The following is a 24,561-nucleotide window of genomic DNA, read 5'->3' on the forward strand; positions in this document are numbered from 1 at the left end:
TTTATTATGGATCCCTATTAGCCAAGGCAGCAGCTATATTACATTAAATCAAATCAAATTGTATTAGTCACATACACGTGATTAGCAGATGTTTTTGCGGGTGTAGCGAAATACTTGTGCTTCTAGCGCCGACAGTGCAGTAATATCTAACAAATTACACAACATATACACACATCTAAGTAGGAATGAATTAAGACTATATACGTATGACCGAGCAATTTTTATTTTATTTTTTATTTTAGAGAGGACTGGATTAAGATACAGTAGAATAGTATAGAATACGGTACATACATATGAGATGAGTAATGCAAAATATATACACATTATTAAGTGAAAGAGATAGTATAGAAAACAGTATATGCATATGAGATGAGTAATGCCAGATATGTAAACATTATTAAAGTGACTAGTGTTCCATTCCTTAAAGTGGCCAGTGATTTCTAGTCTATGCTTATAGGCAGCAGCCTCTAATGTGCTAGTGATGGGTGTTTAACAGTCTGATGGCCTTGAGATAGAAGCTGTTTTTCAGTCTCTCGGTCCCAGCTTTGATGCACCTGTACTGACCTTGCCTTCTGGATGATAGCGGGGTAAACAGGCAGTGGCTCAGGTGGTTGTTATCCTTGATGATCTTTTTGACCTTCCTGTGACGTCGGGTGCTGTAGGTGTCCTGGAGGGCGGGTAGTTTGCCCCCGGTAATGCGTTGGGCAGACCGCACCACCCTCTGCAGAGCCTTGCGGTTGTGGGCAGTGATACAGCCTGACAGGATGCTTTCAATTGTGCATCTGTAAAAGTTTGTGAGGGTTTTAGGTGACAAGACAAATTTCTTCAGCCTCCTGAGGTTTAAGAGGCTCTGTTAAGCCTTCTTCACCACACTGTGTGGGTGGTCTATTTCAGTTTGTCAGTGATGTGTATGCCAAGGAACTTGAAGCTTTCCACCTTCTCCACTGCTATCCCATCGATGTAGATAGGGGGATGCACTCTCTGCTGTTTCCTGAAGTCCATGATCATCTCCTTTTGTTTTATTGACGTTGAGTAAGCGGTTATTTTCCAGGCACCGCACTCCCAGAGCTCCTACCTCCTCCGTGTAGGCTGTCTCGTCATCATTGGTAATTAAGCCTACTACTGTTGTCTCATCTGCAAAGTTGATGATTGAGTTGGAGGCGTGCTTGGCCACACAACCATGGGTGAACAGGGAGTATAGGAGGGGGCTGAGCACGCACCCTTGTGGGGCCCCAGTGTTGAGGATCAAAGGAGTGGAGGTCATGTTTCCTACCTTCACCACCTGGGGGTATCCCGTCAGGAAGTCCAGGACCCAGTTGCACAGGGCGGGGTTCAGACCCAGGGCCTCAAGCTTAATGATGAGCTTGGAGGGTAGTATGGTGTTGAATGCTGAGCTGTAGTCAATAAACAGCATTCTTACATAGGTATTCCTCTTGTCCAGATGGGATAGGGCAGTGTGCAGAGTGATTGCAATTGCATTGTCTGTGGATCTATTGGGGCGGTAAGCAAATTCAAGTGGGTCTAGGGTGGCAGGTAAGGTAGAGGTGATACGATCCTTGACTAGTCTCGCAAAGCACTACATGATGACAGAGGGGAGTGCTACGGGGCGATAGTCATTAAGTTCAGTTACCTTTGCCTTCTTGGGTACAGGAACAATGGTGGCCATCTTGAAGCATGTGGGGACAGCAGACTGGGAGAGGGAGAGATTGAATATGCCCGTAAATACACCAGCGAGCTGGTCTTCGCATGCTCTAAGGACGCGGCTAGGGATGCCATCTGGGCATTACATTTCACAACAGAGTTCACAACACATTGTGTGCCTCAAGCCACAACTCTACTACCACATATCTACAACACAAAATCCAACTGTACCTGTGTTTATAGTGCGTACGTTATCGTGTGTGCATGTGTCTGTGCATGTGTGTGCGTCTCTTCACAGTCCCCACTGTTCCAGAAGGTGTATTTTTATCCGTTTAAATCTGATTTTACTGCTTGTATGAGTTACTTGATGTGGAATAGATTTCCATGTAGTCATGGCTCTAGGTAGTACTGTGCGGCCCTCAAAAAGTGTGTTCTGGACTGTGAAGAGACCTCTGGTGGCATGTCTTGTGGGGTATGAATGTCTGAGCTGTGTGCGAGTAGTTTAAACAGACTACTCGGTGCATTCAATATGTCAATACTTCTTACAAATACAAGTATTGATGAAGTCAATCTCTCCTCTACATTTAAGGGCAAGCAATGCTGCCCTGTTCTTGGCCAATTGTAATTTTCCTAAGTCCCTCTTTGTGGCAGTATCCAGGTGCGACAAAACTAGAGCCTGTAGGACCTGCCTTGACGATAGTGTTGTTAAGAAGGCAGAGCAGCGCTTTTTATGGACAGACTTCTCCCCATCTTAGCTACTGTTGTATTAGTACAGTATGTTTTGACTATGACAGTTTACAATCCACGGTTACTCCAAGCAATTTAGTCTCCTCAACTTGCTCAATTTCCACATTATTCATTACAATATTTAGTTGAGATTCAGGGTTAGTGAATGATTTGTCCCAAATACAATGCTTTTAGTTTTTTAAATATTTAGTACTAACTTATTTATTACCACCCATTCTGAAACTGACTGCAGCTCTTTAAGTGTTGCAGTGATTTCACTTGCTGTGGTAGCTGACTTGTATAGTGTTGAGTAATCAGCAAACATAGACACACATGCTTTACTCATTAGTAAAGCTTGAAAAAAGTAAGGGTCCTAGACCGCTGCCCTGGGGAATGCCTGACTCTCCCTGGATTATGTTGGAGAGGCTAACGCTCTCCACAATGTAGCAGGGGATGTGAAGCCATAACACATACGTTTTTCCAGCAGCAGATTATGATCGATAATGTCAAAAGCTGAACTGAATTCAAAAAATGCAGCTCCCGCAATCTTTTTATTAATTTCTCTCAGCCAATCATCAGTCATTTGTGTAAGTGCTGTTCAAGTTGAATGCCCTTCCATACAAGCGTACTGAAAATCTATTGTTCATTTGTTTACTGTGAAATAGCATTGTATCTAGTCAATGTTTTTCCAAAAGTTTACTAAGGGTTGGTAACAGGCTGATTGGTCGGCTGTTTGAGCTCTTCTTGGGTAGTAGAATGACTTTGGCTTCCCTCCAGGCCTGAGGACACACACTTTCCTGTAGGCTTAGATTGAAGATATGGCAAATAGGAGTGGCAATATCGTGCGCTATCATCCTCAGTCATTTCCATCCAAGTTGTCAGACCCAGGTGGCTTGTCATTGTTGCTAGACAACAATATATATTTTTTATGGAATTCAAAATTACAATAGTCTTTCATCATTTGGTCAGTTATGCATGGATGTATATACGTTCAGAATGTGTTGTTGGCATGTCATGCCTAAATTAGCTAATCTTGCCAATGATAGAGCCGAGTTCACCATTTTGCCAGAAATGCAATTTAAGGTACTCCAAAACTTTTATCTATCTTTCTTCATATAATTTATCTTTGTTTTATAGTGCAGTTAGTAACTGGAAAAGCAATTTCATAAACATGTCAAGTGCAGCATCTGGTTGCTCCTCATTACACACCACAATATTCTTCACCACAATATCTTCAACATAGGAATCACTACAAAACGTATTGTATGACCTCTTATACACTATATTATGCCCAGCCTTTGGAACTTTTCCTAGATATGGCTACTACAGTCGTGGCCAAAAGTTTTGAGAATGACACAAATATTAATTTTCACAAAGTCTGCTGCCTCAGTGTCTTTAGATATTTTTGTCAGATGTTAACTATGGAATACTGAAGTATAATTACAAGCATTTCATAAGTGTCAAAGGCTTTTATTGACAATTACATGAAGTTGATGCAAAAAGTCAATATTTGCAGTGTTGACCCTTTTTTTTTTCAAGACCTCTGCAATCCGCCCTGGCATGCTGTCAATTAACTTCTGGGCCACATCCTGACTGATGGCAGCCCATTCTTGCATAATCAATGCTTGGAGTTTGTCAGAATTTGTGGGTTTTTGTTTGTCCACCTGCCTCTTGATGATTGACCACAAGTTCTCAATGTGATTAAGGTATGGGAAGTTTCCTGGCCATGGACCCAAAATATCGATGTTTTGTTCCCCGAGCCACTTAGTTATCACTTTTGCCTTATGGCAAGATGCTCCATCATGCTGGAAAAGGCATTGTTCGTCACCAAACTGTTTCTGGATGGTTGGGAGAATTTGTTCTCGGAGGATGTGTTGGTACCATTCTTTATTCATGGCTCTGTTCTTAGGCAAAATTGCGAGTGAGCCCACTCCCTTGGCTGAAAAGCAACCCCACACATGAATGGTCTCAGGATGCTTTACTGTTGGCATGACACAGGACTGATGGTAACGCTGAATATCAGTCTGTCCCTGATGTTTTTCCTGGAGAGAAGTGGCTTCTTTGCTGCCCTTCTTGACACCAGGCCATCCTCCAAAAGTCTTCGCCTCACTGTGCATGCAGATGCACTCTCACCTGCTTGCTGCCATTCCTGAATAAGCTCTGTATTGGTGGTGCCCCGATCCCGCAGCTGAATCAACGTTAGGAGACGGTCCTGGCGCTTGCTGGACTTTCTTGGGCGCTCTGAAGCCTTCTTCACAACAATTGAACCGCTTTCCTGGAAGTTCTTGATGATCCGATAAATGGTTGATTTAGGTGCAATCTTACTGGCAGCAATATCCTTGCCTGTGAAACCCTTTTTGTGCAAAGCAATGATGACGGCACGTGTTTCCTTGCAGGTAACCATGGATGACAGAGGAAGATCAATGATTCCAAGCACCACCCTCCTTTTGAAGCTTCCAGTCTGTTAATCGAACTCAATCAGCATGACAGAGTGATCTACAGCCTTGTCCTCGTCAACACTCACACCTGTGTTAACGAGAGAATCCCTGACATGATGTCAGCTGGTCCTTTTTGTGGCAGTGGAAATGTTTCTTGGGGATTCAGTTCATTTGCATGGCAAAGAGGAACTTTGCATTTAATTGCAATTCATCTGATCACTCTTCATAACATTCTGGAGTATATGCAAATTGGCAGCAGACTTTGTGAAAATTAATATTTGTGTAATTCTCAAAAAATTATGATCAGTACATCCGATGGATTTGGATACTTCTTTAGAGCAGATTTCTGCAGCATTAGTAAAGAAAGATGTGATCAATACATGTGGATGATTTCATTCCTGTGCTGTTTGTGAATTACTTGATAGGTTGACTGATAACCTGAATGGCAACACCTCCACCATTGACTCAGATTTTTCACTTTAAAATATATGCCAAACAAAAACCATTGATTTCAAAGTTTAACAAACCATACAATTGTATGCACAAGGACTACTTTGAGCAATTTACACAAAAAAAAGTCAAACACATTTACTGGAAGATGCGAAGTTTGGTAACAGAATTATGGTCAAATCTGCCTCAGTTTTTATGCAACCACTTTTTCAAAAACGGTACAGTATCTGCTCCAAATGAAGATTCAACGATGTCTACAGAAAGAATGGGTGTCAGCTATGACATTGCATCTTGAGTTAAAAAAAAATTATTTTGGATATTGAACTACAGTAGGTGAAGTGGATTTACATCTGGTAACGGAGTTATGGTAACAGAATTACATCATGGGTCCCTAATCTGTACTATACAGAAATGCATCATTATGGATATGAATACCATTCTCTTCATGGTGATGTATCCTGAATAGGTACACAAAGGTAGAAATATGCAATATCCATCTTTTGCACATTTGGGTATTATTCTACAGACTGGCTATTATTGTAAAGAGCTCCGCCCCCAAACAAATCCACATTTGTTTTGTCCGAACCAGACCAAATCTGAACCAATCATAGATGCCTATGTTTCACAAGTTTGGACAGCACAGCACAGTACAGTACTGTACTCTACCTTTCTTTACTGTACTGTACGCTACTGTACTGAACTCTACTGTGCTTTGCAAACTTGTGAAACATAGATGTCTATGATTGGTTCAGATTTTGTCTGGCCAGGGCGGACTGACCAAAGTTCAGCTACTTTTCAACGTCTGGTGTTGGTCTGTGCTCAGTGGGTTAGGATGCTTGTTAAAGTAAATGGAAAGAGGGTTAGTGATAGGTGTCAGTAAGAGCCGGGGAAGAGAGAGCGGGAGAGAGAGAGACAGACACACACACACACGCACAGGTTTTCCAGACTGATTTCACACTCTTGCTTTGACCACCAGATGAGAGAAAAAAATTTATCAGCTGAACATAACAGTATGCCAGTGGAAGGGAGGACAGTAGCAGTTGACCCAACTGTGGTTTGTGACTGCTATGATTTCCCATTGCAGTAAATCCGTTACAGCTTTTTCTGTAATTCATGAGTTTTAATCACTTATTCATTCATAAACAATCTTGATATTAGTAAACACATTAAATAATTGGTAGGTCTACCTTTACTTGTTACAGCTGTGAACTTTAATTATCCTCCCTCAGGAGGGAGAGAAATTATAAACTATCTGAAAGATATGTTTTTGTGTTTTTGGTAACGGAATTACAAGGCACAAGGAAATGTTTCTTAAACTTACAGAAGGCAAATCATTTGTCAGACTAAATGTAAGTGTTGATATTAGTTGGCAGGGTCTTTACTTCAACAGTATTGTGTTTTGATGTATTTCTAATACCTTTTTAAGACTTTTTCTGGTAGATGTTTTCTAAGACCCCTTTTCCATCTGTTTGACCAAAATCAAAGCCTTTGCTTATTCCTAATGCCTTAATTTCTCAAACATATACTCGTAGCTTTCATTTGATACCCAATTTGACATGCTTCTGTAGACTTCACATGTTGGTGCTCATCGGTCCTTTCAGATGGAAATGCCGGAAGCATTGCCCTACAGCAGTGGCACTGGCAAGTGACTGGCATGTTAGCTCCAGACCTATAATATCTACAATTCAAAACTCTTTCTTCAGCTATCATTTTATTTCAGAGATGTGGTTGAATACTCCCTTGCACATCTTTTGTACAGTAGCTTGTTGGTCTGTCTTTTCTTTTTTAGTTTCTTTGTCAAAAACAAACATTTGTGACAAAGGTTTCTTTAAAAAAAAAGCAACTTCCTTGCAAAAAGGCAAGTAAACGAGAGTGGGGGAGGAGACATGTCTGTGTGTCTTCCCTTCTTTTGTGCTTGTGTGAGTGCATGTCCCTTAAAGCAACACAATGCCATGTTGCAGCTGAGCATTCACGTTCCCCCGCGTGCGTGTGTGTGTGCGTGTTAGCAGGCGCACAGATGAGCACGTTAGCTGTCCTGTGTGGGCTGTCAGTAATCTGGGATTACACAATCTATTTGATGTGTTACGGCCATTATGTAACTGCCAGGGAGAGCCTATCTTTGTGCCATGACCTCTATAAGAGGAGAGTGTGATGTGTGTTTACGTACGTTAGAGTGGTGTATTTGTGAGAGAGATAGGAGGAGGGAGCGGGAGGGGGAGATAGATTGCCCGCCCTCCTTCTGCTGCCATCTCTCTTCTCTGGGACTGTTTTCCTGACCAATATGCTAAGTAGTCACACATTAAAGACACCTCTTTGGAAGCTGAATGGTGATTGCTTTTCACGTGATGGTGATTAGGGAGATATATTCCTTGACTTGTGATGGTAGACCCCCTTGTGAATGATCCAGAGCTATTTCAGACCTCATCAACTGCCAAAACACTAATTAATGAGAGAGAGAGAATTCATCAACAGATGTGGCATCTGCTTTGACAGAAAAACTGAACACAGAAACACAGTGGCTACATCATCTCCCCCCTTTCCCCTTCCCAGTTCTCCCAGTGGGTAGCCATAGTGGCTGCAGAAACAGCATCCTATAGTGTATAATAGGGGAAGTATGTTGCAGCGTGAACACACGTGACTGAGTTATGTGTTTGCAGCTCACACATGGCAGGCATAAAGATGGCCTCCACTGACACTAAGCTGACACGTCCACTGCTTTCCCCTCTCTCCCTCTTTCACCCTGTTCCTCACTCTGTGTCTCTCTCGCTCACACATCTAGTTAACCCAGGGTGTCAGCGCCAACCGAGATTCATTACAACAGATGCCATTCCGTACAGAAGGCCTGGCACCACTGTAGTACAATGAATATCAAGGAGAGAGGGAGATTTGGTAAAGAGGTAGCTACAATACTTGGTATTATAAGGAATTGCACCCCGTAGAGTAGTCACCAACCTTTTTTGAGTCAAGATCACTTTCGGAGTCAGAATGCAAGCCGAGATCTACCGTTCCGTTTTTTTATTTTATTTGTTACATTACTTAAAAGCCTATGCAACATTTAACCTATTAAAAACAGTACTGTAGTAATGAGGTTTGTGCAGTATGCTATAGGCCCAATACATTATCACTGCATATTGGCTTTGCTTGAATTGCCCTGCCAATGCATTGTTGTTTTTCTCAGACCATTTAAAATTATATTTCAACATTTGAGGTAAGCTTATATGATCACACCAGTCATAGATCAGTTGTTGTATTACTTGTGAGGCACAGCTGAGTGAGCATAAATTAAAATCATTAGCTTTTTTTATTTTACTGGGCTGACGCAGCCTGCATCTGATGGTCAGTCTCAGCAGAGGGAGAGAGCAGCAGACTGAGGGTCCGCCTCTCAACGTCAGACATATGAAATGGTTCAAAATGGGAACACGTCGCCAGCCCGGCACGCAAGGCAGCTGAATCGGGTGCACCTGCCGCCAAAACCGCAAGACAAATTAAAAAAGCAGGAACACAAGGCTCATTGTTTTTTTTGTTTTTTACAGAAATGTTCGACTAGGAATGCGATCGACTGGTTGGTGACCACTGCCGTAGAGTGTATGTTCTTGTTTGTGAGAAAATGCATGTGTCTTAAAGATTGTAAGCTAGAGCCTGTCTGAGTGCCAAAGGTAGTTCTATAGGCAACAGAGACATTAAGCTGTGGCAATGATCATTGCAGAGAACAGAGTAATAGAGCTGTGAAAAGCTGTGATACTATAAGGAGAGAAATAGAGATTCATGTCTAAGATGACAGTCGAGGGAATTATCAGCAGAGGTCCAGTTTCCTGGAGGACCAGGGATCTTTGTGATGTGTCCACCCCCACACAGAGCTCCCTGTGTGGGGGTAAACACAGCACGGCGCCCCGGGGGACATGAAAAGAGGACTTTACCTCAGACACACACACAATATGCTCGTATGCATGCATACACACACATTCGCACACACACATGCCCTCATATGCAAACACACGCACACACACCACTAACGGGGACTCTGTATCACTGGGGGTCCGTCCGTCACTACCCACACGTCACAACCCACGCACAGTGGGCTTCTGGGTATGTGAGCACTGTCTCCCGTCTTCTGGTCACGCTCAGGGTACTAATCATGGCAGGAAATGTAGATACTGTATCGTTAGATGAACACCAATGCATACACAGGACACGCTCACTTACGAGATACAAGGCACGTGCCAGGCACAGGCATACAGACCATGCTTACACTCTTACAAACATAATGAATGAAACAAACAAACACACACATACACGTGGTGTGTGAACATGCACACTGAAAAAACGCATGACTTAATCTGCATTGAAGTATGTGCAACATGTTTGTACAAAACATTCATAACACAGTCTCCTACTATACACACAATGTATTGCTCCATGACCCTGTAAAGAGCATGCCTTTTCAGGAGTCAGCATTGTTTGTGGCCAGCTGGCTCGGTAAAACAATATTTCGAGGGAATATTCCATCCTGTGCCAGAGATGATTAGATTCATGGCATTAAAGTGTTGCATTACATAAACCCCCAGCCTGATGCTTGCTAGCTCGGGGGCTTAGGGCCGGTACTGCGCTATGAATTAAGTGGAGTGGACGCAGTAAAACACGGGAGAGGACTTGAGTCAATGAGTAGAATAGAGACTAAGTTACCTTGTTGAACCACTGGTGTCTATCTGTAAGTGAAACACAGTCTGAGCTGCTTGAGCTGGGAAAACATGACTAAATTACTTAAGAATATATATTTTAATGTAAAAGATTTCTAGAATTATGACTTTGCTGTTAATCTAATGGAAGGACACAGAGTAAAATGTCATAGCAACATGATCTCATACACATACATTATGCTGTACCAAAGTGATTGGAATATGGAGTGTTCTCTTCCTGGTCCTCCAATGTTTGGAGTGTGCCTGTTTGCTTTGTGTCTGTTCATCACTAAAACGCTGGCAGAAAAGGCAAGTGTAACTACTGACTCAGTGTGCCAAACCCCAGTCAGAACACTGACCTTCTCCTTAGTAATTCCCTGGTATTACTGTATTAGTGTGTTGGTGTGTGTAGTTTCTGGAGTGCTGCCATGGCTGGCCTGCCTCTGTCAGACAGGCATCTATAGAGAACCCTAAAGGCTTTTCCTCTCTGTCTTAGGATGAGGATATCATATTACACAGACACACACATTTATTTACGTAGTCTATCCACAATATCTCTATCATTATATTTTATTTTGCATCTGGGATGTAAAAAGCAATCAATCCTAACATTGTCAGAGTGCCAATCTTAAACATATTATAAATAATTACACACAGGCATGTGCCTTGTTTCTTGTACAGACATAGCAGGTCATTTAATTTAAGGACAGACTCAAAGTAATAAAGATGCAATAAAAAAGGGGGCTAGTGAACATGGCACAGGTGCACGCGCTTAGTAAATCTAGGCCCATGTTTGATGGATTCTAATGTAAACAAATACAATTCAATGCTTTGTTAGGCACATAAGAGTCCTGTGGGAATTAATTCTGAAAAGGACAGTACTGTATGGAAACTGTATACACAGACCATTATAGCGTCTAGTCTCACCCGGCATTGGTACGAGTGAGTAAGTGAGATTTATCTGAGAGTAGACAATGACATGGTATCTCTATACACTTGAACAGGGAGTGTCATAATTGCCTATGTTCCAAATACACTGACAATTCCCATAGTAAACCCAGATCTGAAAGCACTAGATAGGTGAAGGCCATATGGAGAAAATACTTGCTCTCAGATTCTGCCAAATCCAGTCCTCTCAAATCTGTGGGATTTGGAGTCAGGAGTCGAGGACAGGGATTTATTAAAGTGTGTTTGGACATACTGTAGCAACTATCTCACGTCATTTCCTAAAGCTGCATGCACATCTGCCCCTCCCCACGCCAGCTACCCTATCCCTCTACCCCAACCCCCAGCCCTGGCAGTACAGATTTCCCCTGATTACTGTCAATGTATTGGACTATTCCCACGAGGACCGGTACAGAAAAAAATTATGAAAATGTATGCACTCACTACTGTAAGTTGCGATAAGAGCGTCTGCTAAATTACAAAAAAAGTGGCTTGACTACAGACTACGCTTAGCAGCAGTCATGTTAATTCTGTGGATGTGTATCTTCCTTTTCCTTAATTGTAATTTGGAACATAGGCAATTCTGACACTTCCTGTTCAAGTATATAGAGATACCATGACATTGTCTACTCTCAGAAAAATCTCACTTTCTCACTCGTACCAAGGCCGGGTGAGACTAGGCACTATAATGGTCTGTATATACAGTTTCCATACAGTACTGTCCTTTTTTTCTCCCCAATTTCTTCTCCCCAATTTCGTGGTATCCAATTGTTAGTAGTTACTATCTTACTATCTACAACTCCCGTACGGGCTCGGGAGAGACGAAGGTCGAAAGCCATGCGTCCTCCGAAACACAACCCAACCAGCCGCACTGCTTCTTAACACAACCCGGAAGCCAGCCGCACCAATGTGTCGGAGGAAACACCGTGCACCTGGCGACCTTGGTTAGCGCGCACTGCGCCCGGCCCGCCACAGGAGTCGCTGGTGCGCGATGAGACAAGGAAATCCCTACCGACCAAACCCTCCCTAACCCGGACGACGCTAAGCCAATTGTGCGTCGCCCCACGGACCTCCCAGTCGCGACCGGCTGCGACAGAGCCTGGGCGCGAACCCAGAGTCTCTGGTGGCACAGCTAGCGCTGCGATGCAGTGCCCTAGACCATTGCGCCACCCGGGAGGCCAGTACTGTCCTTCTTAGAGTGAATTCCCACAGGACTATCCTGGCTAAATAAATAAATAGAAAGATGCTTGGCCTCCCAGAAGGTAGGCTGACCTCTCAGAAGGTAGGCTGACCTCCCAGAAGGTAGGCTGACCTCCCAGAAGGTAGGCTGACCTCTCAGAAGGTAGGCTGATCTCCCAGAAGGTAGGCTGATCTCCCAGAAGGTAGGCTGATCTCCCAGAAGGTAGGCTGATCTCCCAGAAGGTAGGCTGACCTCCCAGAAGGTAGGCTGACCTCCCAGAAGGTAGGCTGACCTCTCAGAAGGTAGGCTGACCTCCCAGAAGGTAGGCTGACCTCCCAGAAGGTAGGCTGACCTCCCAGAAGGTAGGCTGACCTCTCATAAGGTAGGCTGACCTCTCAGAAGGTAGGCTGACCTCTCAGAAGGTAGGCTGACCTCCCAGAAGGTAGGCTGACCACCCAGAAGGTAGGCTGACCTCCCAGAAGGTAGGCTGACCTCCCAGAAGGTAGGCTGATCTCCCAGAAGGTAGGCTGATCTCCCAGAAGGTAGGCTGACCTCCCAGAAGGTAGGCTGACCTCTCAGAAGGTAGGCTGACCTCTCAGAAGGTAGGCTGATCTCCCAGAAGGTAGGCTGACCTCTCAGAAGGTAGACTGACCTCTCAGAAGGTAGACTGACCTCTCAGAAGGTAGACTGATCTCTCAGAAGGTAGGCTGACCTCTCAGAAGGTAGGCTGACCTCCCAGAAGGTAGGCTGACCTCCCAGAAGGTAGGCTGACCTCCCAGAAGGTAGGCTGACCTCCCAGAAGGTAGGCTGACCTCTCAGAAGGTAGGCTGACCTCCCAGAAGGTAGGCTGACCTCTCAGAAGGTAGGCTGACCTCTCAGAAGGTAGGCTGACCTCTCAGAAGGTAGGCTGACCTCCCAGAAGGTAGGCTGACCTCCCAGAAGGTAGGCTGACCTCTCAGAAGGTAGGCTGACCTCTCAGAAGGTAGGCTGACCTCTCAGAAGGTAGGCTGACCTCTCAGAAGGTAGGCTGACCTCCCAGAAGGTAGACTGACCTCCCAGAAGGTAGGCTGACCTCCAACTGCTCTCCTTGGTGTGCTCACAGCAAAGCTAGAGTGGATGAAGCATTTTTTGGGAATTACTGGTCCTACAGACGGTTTAACCCACAGTCCGGTGCATATAGGGAGAGAATGAGACTGAAGGACAGCTGCCCAACAACCGGATCAACTGCGGCAGTAATATCAGAATCTGGTCTGTGTTGTGGCCTCATACAGGGTCTATAAAACTAAGGGCTGGCTGATCTTCCTCCATACACTCACACCAGCGTGTAAGTGGATGGATTGAGTAGAGTGTTTAAAGGGAGGGATGGAGACCAGTTAGAGGTGTGAGAGGAAGAGAGAGTGTTCCAGGATGGATGGATGACTTGAGGTATTGTGAAGTTCTCTGCTGTGCTACTTAGGTCACATCTCTGAGAGTCTGTGGTACTGTAGTTCACCCCAGACACGATGCCCACTCCATCTGCTCCACTGCTGATTAATCACATGGGTCTGATTGTGGTAGGCATCTGGAGGTGAGAGGTTTGGCTGGCGTTCAGTCTTCATCATACCCTGTGGCCCAGCTGGTCTGCTGAGACATCCCTCTCACCCAAACATGGGTTATTTATCAGTACTTGGCAGAGAGGTGAATGGGGCTGGGTAGGGTGAAGATCCACAGCTGATGATGGTTGAGTGGAGCTCACTAGATCTCCGAAAATTGTTTAGTTTCTCTATATATTGGATGGTTGATAAATAAGGATAAATGTCACTTCCATAGCTATAATCTGTGCTATAATCATTACCCTGACCACTGATAATATCAGGGTTTCAGCTTAGTCCTCGACAGAGAGGCTGGTAATGGAAAGGTCATGTTGAACTCTGAACCTTGACCCCATTCAGGGTAATTACTACAGGGCTTTGTGGAGTTGTCTGTGACATGGTGACCACGGTAACAGTAACTTGGGGCAGCGGTGGGATGGGACAGATGGGGAGGAGGTCCAGGGGTGGGTTGGTAGGCGTGTCTTTAGACATTAGTGTTTCACTTCTCTCAGATATCAAAGGCTGAAAGAAAATGTGTAGAGGACAAAGGAGAGAGACCACATGAAGGGAGCATTGATAATACATTTGAATTAAGAACAGTATCGTGTTCCTTGGCAAAATGATGGCAGAATGGTTGGCTACCCTCCCCTCAACATGTTGTGAGTGTGTGATAAAGACTTTGATAAATTACTGATTTGATGGACCAGTGTGTTATTGTAAAACAAGTGCTTAATTTATCTGACGCCATTGGGTTATAGTCACTAGCCTACATCAAAGATAGGACCTTGGTCTGCATAAAAGTTTCATTATGACTATACTGACTCGTGTCATCTCGTCTCTGCCACATCACTTATACAGACAGCCCAATTCTGGTCTTTTCCACTGATTGGTCTTTCGACCAATCAGATCAGCTCTTTTGCCAATAATTGGGCAAAGATCAGAATAGGACTGCCTGTGTAAATGCAGCCTTTCTCTATCCTCCCAGTTAGACCTGCTCTCTTATCTATCTGCTCCTACCAGCCTGTGTATTTAGCTCGAGAAGGTCAATATACATTGCCCAGTGCAGTATTACTGTGGCAACATCAGCCCAAACTAATTTCCTATCTATCTTTGAACATCTTTATTACCCCATCATTTATTTATAGCCTATCAGTCCTGTTGCCGTGTGGCGAGTGTAACACTGTGCATCTGTTTGTACCATTATCAGAGATAATGCCTTTTTGCCATACAGCGATTGCACCACTAATTCATTTTAATGCAAAAAAACATCCCTGTTGTTATTGTCAGCTGAGACTGGGAGACCCCAGTTTTTAAAACTTCGGGGAGGGCTGTAATTCACAACTAAGGTGGCCATTTTTTGCCTTAAACGCTCGGTGAAGTATGCAAATAGAGATGTGTATGTTAAAAAGGGCATGAGATCGAATCATGAAATCTATAATTGGTAATGTGAGGACTTAGATATGAGTGTTGGGACAGGGGCTGCATAAGGCATTTAAATGATTTGTATGCTGAGGATGTTAGAGGAGAACACTGGGTTTAAACCAATCAATGTTTCAGTTTAGCACTGAAATATGACAGTTTTCTTCCACTGTACCCAAGGATTTATGAAAGCTTACTTAATACGTCAATGTCCTGATTGTGGTTTTACAGACGTGTTTAATACGTTTTATGTACACACTTTATTTTAATACTTATGAAATGCACATTGTTATATTTAGTAACACTTGCTTATTTTCTCTCGACTCCAACCCCATTTAATGCATTGAATGGATGTGGGTGGAGCAATGTCTACATAAGGGTGCAAATTATAAACCCTCACAAAAGCTCTGACGATGGCCTTGAGGATGATACATAAAGCTTAATAAAGAGCAGTGATACTAGCAAGAGCAGTGTGTGGGTTTATAATATTCTAACAACTTTTTAAATTGTTACCATGCACCCGTAACAAAGATAGCTCGGATGTGCAAATGCCTTTTGAATTTTGAAGAAGATTTTGTGTAAGGGAAGAGAGACACTTAGAAGTACTTTTCTGTTCAACATTTATATAAAGTTGTTTATTTTATAAGGGGACTGTGACAATAGAATTGTATGAAGTAAAGTAATATAATATGAGAACTTGATGTTAAGATGATTCCTATCACTCTGTTGTGTTTCTCTCTATATTGACTTTCTCCTGTCTGTCTCCTCTCTCAGATCAGTAAGCAGCAGCTACAGACAGTGAAGGAGCGTTTCCAGGCCTTCCTAAGTGGTGACACCCAGATAGTGGCAGACGAGGCCTTTATCAATGCAGTCCAAAGCTACTATGACGTGAGGCCCAACTCTGTGTGTTTGTGTTTTATTTTAGGTCTGTATGGGAGTATGTTAAGTGTATGTTGTCTTTTATGTTGATTTTTATTCCGTAATGATTATCCTGTTGTTTTAAATGGTCCTCCGCGGACGGACCAGTCCGTCTGGATATTTGAGGAGATGACTCACCTTTGGTCTGGTAAGTGATGTGGAACTCACAGACAGGCTGCTTCCTCCAGGCAGTCTTATTAATGTTCTCATCCTGCATCTGACAGATTCAAATGAATTGGACTTCCCAAAATAGGCCTCTGAAATATTCAGTCCAGACAGCAGCTATGTGAGGTGCTAACCTGAATTTATGTGCCCTTAGCTTTGAGTCTGACTATCCATCCCATCCAATTAGCCCACCTTCACTCTGAAATCACAGAAGGATGAGGTTCAGAACAAACTTGCAAACCTTCCTAAAAGTTAGAGAAAAGGAGACAAGAAAATGTATTGAGCGAAAAGAGGATTTACTCTGCCAGTAGAATTAATCAATGTGGCACTTTAATAAACCCAAATGAGTGAATTGAAAAAGCTAAAGCCAGTTTTCCAATTTAATTAAAGCATAATGGTATTACTGTCTGAGTTCTGGATTCTTACACACTCCCCTCATCCCCACCTGCTCTGGAGACTGGAGTAGAGACACCTAGGGTGCTCTTTGTTGGCAGAACTCAGGGTAATGCTACTGTACGTGAAAGTGACAATGTGTAGACAACATTTCAATTCTATTTTCTATATCAGCAGTTTCTGTATTTAACACTCCCATTTGTGCAATGTTCCCTTCTTTTTGGCCCACTAAGAGCACTGCTGTTGTTGCAGAACAAGTCAAGTGTCCAAAGTTGGCTCCAGACAGAGTGATAAATGTCTGTGTATCTGTGTGTCCATCCAGGCTCAGAGCTGTGGCCTTCTGTCTTCGCCCTGGGTTAGGCACTGATTGGGAACAGAGAGTCTGTCACTGTGAGCCATAAGGAGGTTGCAACATAGAGAGAGGGCCAACATCTGAGTCAGGCAGTCATTTGGGTCTTTCTCTCTCTCTGTCTCTCTCTTTCTCTAACCCACAACCCTTGGCATGGAAAATTGCTTTGTGGGGATTGTGAAAACTTATATATGTGCAGATGGAATTAAACAGAGAAGCAATACAATGTCAGATTGAATTGAAACTACAATCATTTATTTCCCTCTGCACCTTCGTCATGAAGCTGCAGCAAAGCCTCAAAGAGAGAAGCAGTACTTCAGAAACCCTCTTTTGCAGCTGCGTCTTCATTTCATGTCCCTCCAGAAGCAAAGACGTGTCAGCCTGCTACCAGGGCTACTGTACACAGCTGCATGGGAGAATGTCTCATAGAAAATAATGGATAATTTCCCATTCAGGAATTGAGTTAAAATTGAATTTATCCTAACCTCTCAACCACGCTGTATGCTCGTCCTCCTGTATGTTCCTCCTGCCCTGTAATGTTTAATCCACATGCTTAACGCCCTCTTTCTGCTCTCGACCGTGACAACAGATATTTTTGAAAAGTGACCGTGTGTGCCGGATGGTCCAGAGCGGAGGCTGCTCGGCCAGTGACTCGCGGGAGGTCTTCAAGAAGCACATTGAGAAGCGTGTCCGCAGCCTGCCCGAGATCGACGGTCTGAGTAAAGAGACTGTGCTCAGCTCCTGGATGGCCAAGTTTGACACCATCTACCGTGGAGAGGAGGACCCCAGGAAGCACCAGCAACGGATGACTGCCAGCGCAGCCTCAGAGCTCATCCTCAGTAAGGACCAGCTCTACGAGATGTTCCAGTCCATCCTGGGCATCAAGAAGTTTGAGCACCAGCTCCTCTACAACGCCTGCCAGGTGAGATAAGAGCTTCATGTCATGTTCTTTACTAGACATTTGTCTTAAAACACTAACACTTTACCTGGTGGTGATTTGTCAGTTTCACTCCTTTCTCCCGGTCTGATAGTTGACTTGAGCTGCAGTGTCACTCTTTCAACCCTTTAATGCTTTAACTTCAGGCTTGCTTCTCGTTAAGTTCCAATGGGTTGAAATGGTAAAAGTGTGCCGTGAAAGCCTTTCAGGGTTATTAGATGAATTGTCACCTGTCACAGGAAAGCACAGCTTTCAGTGTGGAATTTAATACTCTTTTGGACCTTTAACCTTCGATCCAAGCAGGAAAGAGGAATGAATACTGCAAAGGAAATATGACAATTGTGAGATGGAGAGAGAGAGTGGGTGGTGTGGAAGTAGAACAATAGATGAGTGTGAGTACCAAGGTACTGTGTCACAAGGAAAGTGGGTGATGGCTGGAAGTGACTCAATACACCTGCTAACTGCAATCATATTGTAATCATAGCGAATGGAATGGATAGCTATTGATCATTGTTGAATGGAGAGGGTGGCTGAGAAGGCCGCCAGAATAATAAGGTGATAGTGGCTTTTAAAGAGGGGGTCCACATACCAGTCATACTGGGTTCAATGGAAGGTGTAGTGAGCCCTTTAGCATGTCTCAAGTCATCATCAAGCCTTTTGTCTGTCCGGGATTAACCATTCAGGTGCCACACACACACACACACACAATGCTGGCCATACAGTATGTGTGTAGGCCTAGCCATTCTATTATTAAGACCTGTGTATCATTGTAATCCAGGCCAAGATTGAAATTACTTTTCTGCCACTGCTTCATTCAGTAATGTGCCCGGTCCACGCCCAGGCTCCAGTGGAAAGGCAGAGCCAGCCCATGAACATTAGCACTGCTAGTGACTCATCCTTTGGCAGAGACATAGTAGGATGTGCTAACGATAAATCTGCACAGACCTGCTGTGTGTTACATGGAATTAGTTCTGACATTGTGCAATTTTGTTGCGAATGGAATTGCCTACCTATTACCCCCTACTCTTTTCTTTGCCCTCTTTTCAAGAATATGATTTAGTTTTCTTCTGCCATAGTTTAAAGACACATTTACTGTCAATATCAACACCCACTACACATTCAATCTCTGGCACACACGCGCACACACATACACACACCAGGGTTTCCATTAGACGTCAATAGCCGGCTTTTGGCCGATAAAAAACCCCAAAAGGTTGATAAATAAAACTATTGCCTGCCAAAATGACCTGTAAAAACAATAACGCTTTTTATTCATTGAATACCAGTTGATGTAAATACATTTGACCGTCATGCTTATCAGTCTATAAGTAATTTGCATAATTTAGTGGAATTAAATTGGCCTGTGTGTATTTTCATTAGTCATCATGTATGTTTTTTATCCAACACAACTATCACACGCGCACAGATTTCTCCTGCAGCTCCTCAGCTGGTTGCTGCTGGAGTAAAACGTGTGCTTTTATAAGCCCATTCATTGCATAACTATTCTAAATGCTAACAGTTTTGGTGCACGATTAAAAATAACTATTTTTATTTCTCAACTAGTCATTGAAGTGCACCTCCCATTCACCATTCAAGTGTAGGCACCAGGATATCAGCGCATCACCCACCACTTTACAATGTGAGGTAGAGGCAGTATGCATTTTGAAATCACACTTAATTGTTTGAAATCTGAATGTTTTATTTCATATTATGAGGCTGTCATGGAAATTACCACCAGGGACACCTGATGTCAGTACTCAATGAATCATTCTTTATTATCAGCAAGCTGGAGAGGTTCCAATAAACTTAATGAACCATAGTACACATCGGTCGGGAGCTCTGCTGGTGCAGTCCCGTTATTTCTCTTATATACTGCTTACACAGACAAGTTATATTTGCATGATTTACATTATTCATTATTCATTATTAGCGTTTGGTTCATGCATGTGACCGACCAATACCTAACAAGGCTTCTTCTCTCCAAGCTGATACCTTGAAATTGAGATACCCCTTTCGGTTCTCAAAGCAATGTTCTGGGCATACTGCCAAATTGCTTATACTGATAGTGAAGATTCCTCGCAGGAATGATCAATCAATCACTTGCATGAATCAAGTCGAATTGGTTAACAGAAAAGCACCTACATAAAATATTTCTTCACAAGGCATGTCTTACCTTGCCTCAAAGTAGCTTTTGAAGCAAGGTAAAAATCCGACCCTGGAAAAGTGGAGGCAATTATTTTATAAAGACTTCATAGTTTCAAGTTTGGGGAAGCTTGGGGAAGCAATTTATCCTACCATTTCTGATTTTCATATGCGCATTAACAAATAAATAATTAAAATATAGTTTTTGTTTCTCAAAATCATTGTCAGGTGGTTAATCGTAAAAATCTGAATTAAAATGAATAAAATCTAAGGTAAAAGTCAACTAATGCGAGATCACCAGCCTCTGCCATATGGGCAGATTGATTCACCGTCATCCATTGACGGCTAAAGAAATGAGTGCATAGCCTATAGGCCAATGAAGCAGTAGACATATAACTTCCATTGCTTTTTCACACCGAGGATGGGTGCTTATCGAGGGGAGATTGTTGCTCCCTCAACATTATCAGGAAAGAGAAAACAGACACATGGTCATTGCTCACATGGAGCACTCCAAACAAAAGACAATAAAAAAATTGACAAATCTCGTAAATGATGGTTATGAAATAAACCAAAACTTGTTTCTTACAAGTGTAGCAGGTTGTGAACTCTGCAAACAACATTTCCACTCTGAGAATGATGGTAAATTACTTTAATTAATACATGCATTAACAGAAATGTATGTAACCAAATGACAGGGATTAATGGGACATTTACTACTGATGACATTATCTTCACACATATTTTAATTATTTTAATTGACAGCCGCAACTCAATTATCAGCTAGGCCTATTGCCACGCTTGCTGCCCAAATTGCTGGCTTCCGAAATGAGGGACAGAACAGCTGTCATCTGTGTCCTTACTCAGGTACCTGTCATCATGTACCTTCGGGTTGTGTGTTGAATGCTTTTGAAGGAGATTGAGAGACAGATGGTTCCCTCGCATCACATTGTGTGTGTGTGTGTGTGTGTGTGTGTGTGTGTGTGTGTGTGTGTGTGTGTGTGTGTGTGTGTGTGTGTGTGTGTGTGTGTGTGTGTGTGTGTGTGTGTGTGTGTGTGTGTGTGTGTGTGTGAGAGAGAGAGAAACTCTCTCTCAGCAAACTGAAGGCCAGTAGTGCAATTCATGACTTTGTAAACCTTTCTGTGTAGAAACAACCTCAGTGACTGACTAAATTAAAATGAGAGGTCGTCTCACCACTGTGTGTAACCTATGATAGTAGGCAGAGACTCTTTGTCTTCTGAAGAATGTGTTTTAGCCTGTAATGATGACTTCAGTTATTGAATAAATTCATGAATTGATTTTCAGTCCTGTGTGCCCTGAGTGTGGGTGGAACAGTGTGGGTGTTGTTCCTTTTTATCAGATGGGGTTTGGTGTTATGGATGTGGTCGTGCCGACCGCCTGGCGCTGTTTTAATGAAAGCCTGTAATTGGTCAGAATGGACAGGCAACAGCACAACATGGCTGAGGTGACTACACTGCTTTCTGCCCAGGGACTCCTATGGAAACACAAATCCAACGTTAGATCAGCATGATAAATAAATAGTATCTTTATTAATCCAGCTCTGGTGAGGCAGATAATTTGCCTTCAGCTCTGCTCACACAACACGAACACACACCTTCCGGTTGCCAGTTCATCTCCCTCTTTCATTTCTCTGGTAACCTTCTGGCCACTGGTCTGCCTCTCTAACTTCAAGGAAACGTAAGCCCCATATAAACACTGTCCATAAAGCCTGTGGAATCGGTTAACTATAAAACAATATAAAACATCAACGCAAACAGTTGTTTGTTTGACAAAAACATTTTGCCTACCCCAGGACACAGACAATTTCTGGCAGAAGTCACTTTTATCAGTTATTTTCCACTTGAGGTGGTACAGCAAAACAACAGCCGTCATCAGAGTGAGTCTTTAGATGTTTCTGTTCGATGTATAAGTAACTCAAGTCACTTACTGTACACCTCAGTTAATATGTATAGTCTAGATTTTAGAATCATAAACAAGGCTATCAACACAACAATTTGAAAGCCCTCCATTCTATGCATACATTTGCTGTGAATTACAGAATGGGAGAGATGGGGAAGTAATATATCCTCCATTTTCATCAAAGACCTTGCTGTTATCATACTAGAGATCTGTCTGAAAGATTTGAAGTAGATCTCGATGCTGGACTTTTGTTTTGGTCCAGACTGTGTGGTGCTGTATTTTGTTATGCTGTGTGTGTGTGTGTGTGTGTTTGTCTTTGTCTTTGTTTGTGAAACCTTTCTGCTGTCAGTCTCACACACACACCATATCCTTTGTCTGCTCATTCATGGCTCCCATGGCGACAGTAAACATGGCCACCTCTCTTTCCCTCCCTCCCTTGTCAGCTGTTGTCACCCTGCCTATATTAAACCAGACAGACCAGATTGGTTCCCCCCCACACATCACAACTGCCGCTACCAGACTCTTATAATGATTGCTAAACACTGCACAATCTAAAACACTTGCCCCCCAATCACCCCTTCCCCAAAACACATGTAAATATTAGACTATAAATTGTGCATTCCTGTATTATACTTATGCAAATATATACACTACCGTTCAAAAGTTTGGGGTCACTTAGAAATGTCCATGTTTTTTAAAGAAAAGCTATTTTTTTTTGTCCATTAAAATAACATCAAATCGATCAGAAATACAGTGTAGACATTGTTAATGTTGTAAATGACTATTGTAGCTGGAAACAGCTGAATTTTTAAAATGGAATATCTACATAGGCGTACAGAGGCCCATTGTCAACAACCATCACTCCTGTGTTCCAATGGCACGTTGTGTTAGCTAAACCAAGTTTTTATAATTTTTAAAGGCTAATTGATCATTAGAAAACCCTTTTGCAACTATGTTAGCACAGCTGAAAACTGTTGTTCTGATTAAAGAAGCAATAAAACTGGCTTTCTTTAGACTAGTTGAGTATCTGGATCATCAGCATTTGTGGGTTCACCAGTCTCAATGTCAACAGTGAAGAGGCGACTCCGGGATGCTGGCCTTCTAGGCAGAGTTGCAAGGAAAAAGCCATATCTCAGACTGGCCAATAAAAAGAAAATGTCTACACTGTATTTCTGATCATTTTGATGTTATTTTATTGGACAATTCTTTTAAATTGTCTTTATAACAAGGACATTTCTAAGTGACCCCATACTTTTGAACAGTATTGTATGTGATATATATATATATATTCTACTAAGCCATTTACTTTGTTTGTATTCTTATCTTGTATTATTTCTTATTGTTGTTGCATTGATGAGAATAAACCTGCAGGTAAGCATTTCGTTGGACGATGTATGCCATGTGTATGCGTAAATATGACTAATAAAACTTGAAACAATATCTGAACACCTGTATGTTATGAAATTCCAACTCCTCCATACAGAGTTGATTTACAAGAATATGAATTCTCTGTGTCCTCACCTAGGAAAACAGGGTAGTATCACCTCATCAGTGTGCAACAAGTTCTCTGCACATAGAATTAACAATTGAACAGACTCTCATGCACTCTGAAATATTTACGCTGGCAGAGCTGTGTGCGTGCGTGTGTGTGTCTGTGTTTTTCTTTGAAAAGTGGAAAACAAGAGAACAAGCAGATTAGGAAGACTGTAGCCATGACAATTGTAACAGACACATAGAACCTGGTTGTTTTCCCCACACTAAAACAGTTTATTTTTTAAACATATGAAGATTTTTTTTTTTTTTTATAATTATCAGGACTACCGGGCATGATGACTCCTTGCTCTCCCCAGTCCACCTGGCCTTGCTGCTGTTCCAGTTTCAACTGTTCTGCCTGCGGCTATGGAACCCTGACCTGTCCACCGGACGTGCTACCTGTCCCAGACCTGCTGTTTTCAACTCTCTAGAGACCGCAGGAGCGGTAGAGATACTCTTAATGATCGGCTATGAAAAGCCAACTGACATTTACTCCTGAGGTGCTGACTTGCTACACCCTCGATAACTACTGTGATTATTATTATTTGACCATGCTGGTCATTTATGAACATTTGAACATCTTGGCCATGTTCTGTTATAATCTCCACCCGGCACAGCCAGAAGAGGACTGGCCACCCCTCATAGCCTGGTTCCTCTCTAGGTTTCTTCCTAGGTTTTGGCCTTTCTAGGGAGTTTTTCCTAGCCACCGTGCTTCTACACCTGCATTGCTTGCTGTTTGGGGTTTTAGGCTGGGTTTCTGTACAGCACTTTGAGATATTAGCTGATGTACGAAGGGCTATATAAATTGATTCGATTTGAAGAAAAACAATTGATTTGATTTGATACCATACTTGACTCTAAACTCAATCAAGCCAAGGGTCCTGACCTGGGATCTAAACACAATCAACCTGAATATGGAGAAGTGTGAGAGGGAAAGTCTACATAACCCTTATCCACATTTCTCCCCGCTCTGCCTCCCTCTACCTGTGGGTTACACTATAGCTGTTCACACCCATGGATGTTTTCACTTAAGGATGCGTTATCTGCTGCCTGGAGTGCCTAATGATGGAGTGAGCAGGCCTTCAGACACAGAGGCTCCACGCTCTAGTGAGTGAGTGAGTGAAAAAGATAGATAGTCCAGCATGCTACTCTCCCAGTGGA

General features: G+C 42.9%; 1 protein-coding gene across 5 annotated transcripts in view; it reads left to right on the forward strand.

Annotated features, from left to right (window-relative positions):
• LOC139557610 (calcium-dependent secretion activator 1-like) overlaps window positions 1–24,561 on the forward strand; it is a 150,920-nt gene that overhangs the window by 14,795 nt on the left and 111,564 nt on the right. For all 5 annotated transcript variants that reach the window (XM_071372679.1, XM_071372646.1, XM_071372663.1 and 2 more), the window contains exons 3-4: window positions 15,821–15,934; window positions 17,461–17,793. In XM_071372679.1, coding sequence (XP_071228780.1) covers window positions 15,821–15,934; window positions 17,461–17,793 — 447 coding nt within the window. The remainder of the gene's footprint in view (window positions 1–15,820; window positions 15,935–17,460; window positions 17,794–24,561) is intronic.

The sequence above is a fragment of the Salvelinus alpinus genome, chromosome 2 (assembly GCF_045679555.1).
Source record: "Salvelinus alpinus chromosome 2, SLU_Salpinus.1, whole genome shotgun sequence".
Classification (NCBI taxonomy): domain Eukaryota; kingdom Metazoa; phylum Chordata; class Actinopteri; order Salmoniformes; family Salmonidae; genus Salvelinus; species Salvelinus alpinus.